Source organism: Penaeus vannamei, chromosome 41 (assembly GCF_042767895.1).
Source record: "Penaeus vannamei isolate JL-2024 chromosome 41, ASM4276789v1, whole genome shotgun sequence".
NCBI lineage: Eukaryota > Metazoa > Arthropoda > Malacostraca > Decapoda > Penaeidae > Penaeus > Penaeus vannamei.
The window spans coordinates 22,778,346-22,780,845 of NC_091589.1; the positions used below are offsets into that span (position 1 = coordinate 22,778,346).

At 49.2% G+C, this 2,500-nt stretch overlaps 1 protein-coding gene across 1 annotated transcript in view; it reads left to right on the top strand.

The window, feature by feature from the left end:
* Positions 1-2,500, top strand: part of l(2)05287 (WD repeat-containing protein l(2)05287) — a 19,527-nt gene that overhangs the window by 2,480 nt on the left and 14,547 nt on the right. Inside the window, exons 2-3 of the mRNA XM_070118251.1 lie at positions 81-171; positions 2,003-2,098. Of these exons, the coding sequence (XP_069974352.1) occupies positions 81-171; positions 2,003-2,098 (187 nt within the window). The remainder of the gene's footprint in view (positions 1-80; positions 172-2,002; positions 2,099-2,500) is intronic.

The following is a 2,500-nucleotide window of genomic DNA, read 5'->3' on the forward strand; positions in this document are numbered from 1 at the left end:
GGAAGCGAGCCAGGTGGCCATATAGCCTGAGTTGGCGAAAACAGATTGTGCTAATCTTAATGCATTGCCAATATTTTCAGACACTTGCTAGCTGCCTCAGGGTGCTCTATAAAAGTCTTCAGTACAGCGAGTGGGAGCCTCATACAGGAATTCATAGGGCACAGACACAAGGTGAGTTTCATCTTTATCTGTGTATAAGATGTAGGGACTGGGAGAGGGAAGGGAAAAGAACCGGTAGAGAAGAATGAAAGGAAATGAGAATGGGTGAGTGTGGGCAAGTGAGTGAATGAGTGGGTAAGTGAGTGAGTGGGCAATTGGGTGGAATAGTGGATGGGTGAGTGAGTGAGTCAGTAGATGGGTGAGTGAGTGAGTCAGTAGATGGGTGAGTGAGTGAGTCAGTAGATGGGTGAGTGAGTGAGTGAGTGAGTGAGTGAGTGGATGGGTGAGTGAGTGAGTGAGTGAGTGGATGGGTGAGTGAGTGGATGGGTGAGTGAGTGAGTGAGTGAGTGGATGGGTGAGAGTGTGAGTGAGTGGATGGGTGAGTGAGTGAGTGAGTGAGTGGATGGGTGAGTGAGTGAGTGGATGGGTGAGTGAGTGAGTGAGTGAGTGGATGGGTGAGTGAGTGAGTGAGTGAGTGGATGGGTGGGTGAGTGAGTGAGTGAGTGAGTGGATGGGTGAGTGAGTGAGTGAGTGAGTGAGTGAGTGGATGGGTGTGTGAGTGAGTGAGTGAGTGGATGGGTGAGTGAGTGAGTGAGTGAGTGGATGGGTGAGTGAGTGAGTGAGTGAGTGAGTGGATGGGTGAGTGAGTGAGTGAGTGGATGGGTGAGTGAGTGAGTGGATGGGTGAGTGAGTGAGTGAGTGGGAGTGGATGATTGAGTGAGTGAGTGTGAGAGTGAGTGGGTGAGTGGGTGAGTGAGTGGATGGGTGAGTGGGTGAGTGAGTGGATGGGTGAGTGGGTGAGTGAGTGGGTGAGTGAGTGGATGGGTGAGTGGGTGAGTGAGTGGATGGGTGAGTGGGTGAGTGAGTGGATGGGTGAGTGGGTGAGTGAGTGGATGGGTGAGTGGGTGAGTGAGTGGGTGGGTGTGTGAGTGAGTGAGTGAGTGGATGGGTGAGTGAGTGAGTGAGTGAGTGGATGGGTGAATGAGTGAGTGAGTGAGTGGATGGGTGAGTGAGTGAGTGAGTGAGTGGGTGAGTGGAGTGAGTGAGTGGATGGGTGAGTGGAGTGAGTGAGTGGATGGGTGAGTGAGTGGGAGGGTGAGTGAGTGGGAGGGTAAGTGAGTGGGTGGGTGAGTGAGTGGGTTGAGTGAGTAGGTGGGTGAGTGAATGGGTGGGTGAGTGAGTGAGTGAATGGGTGGGTGAGTGAGTGAGTGAATGGGTGGGTGAGTGAGTGAGTGAATGGGTGGGTGAGTGAATGGGTGGGTGAGTGGGTGAGTGAGTGGATGGGTGAGTGGGTGAGTGAGTGGATGGGTGAGTGGGTGAGTGAGTGGATGGGTGAGTGGGTGAGTGAGTGGATGGGTGAGTGGGTGAGTGAGTGGATGGGTGAGTGGGTGAGTGAGTGGATGGGTGAGTGGGTGAGTGAGTGGATGGGTGAGTGGGTGAGTGAGTGGATGGGTGAGTGGGTGAGTGAGTGGATGGGAGCGTGGGTGAGTGAGTGGATGGGTGAGTGGGTGAGTGAGTGGATGGGTGAGTGGGTGAGTGAGTGGATGGGTGAGTGGGTGAGTGAGTGGATGGGTGAGTGAGTGGATGGGTGAGTGGGTGAGTGAGTGGATGGGTGAGAGAGAGAGATAGAGAGAGAGAGAGTGAGTGAGTGAGTGAGTGTGTGTGTGTGTGTGTGTGTGTGTGTGTGTGTGTGTGAGGGAGAGAGAAAGAGAGAGTGTGGGAGTGTGCGTGCGTGCTTGTGTGTTTGAGTGATTGAGAGTAAGAGTGAGAGTGATTACAAATATGTCTACACATATTCTAGCTGTCAAGGCCACTATATAATTTGCATTGTTCATACTTGCAGGTGATAGGCATTGGTCAACATGGCAGCCTGTACATCACATGTGATGCCAAAGGAGAGATGCGGACATGGTCCTCAGAAAAACAAGAATGTCTTGAGGTTTGTACAGGGGCTTTGCTTAAGAAAGTGTGCCTATATGGTACAGTGTTATGTAAGACTATTGATATTGTTAACATCAATGGAAATTGTATTAGATTACTCTTTCATTGGTTGAATATTAATTATCCTCTTAAACATAACTTTGTTGTATACAGTAAATTATTTTTTTCTTCTTCCTCTTTTTCTTCTTCTTTTTCTTCCTCTTCCTTTTTTTCTTCTTCTTTTTCTTCTTCTCTTTCATTTTTTTTTGTTTTCTGCAACTTCTGTACCATAAGCTTGAAGACAGACAATGAAGGCATTAGATAGTTTTTCAAATTTTACAATTGAACGTAGCATAAGTAACCAGTGGCTGTGATGAGTCTCATTCCAAGGTTTGCCACATATTGCACAAGTTAAGAGATC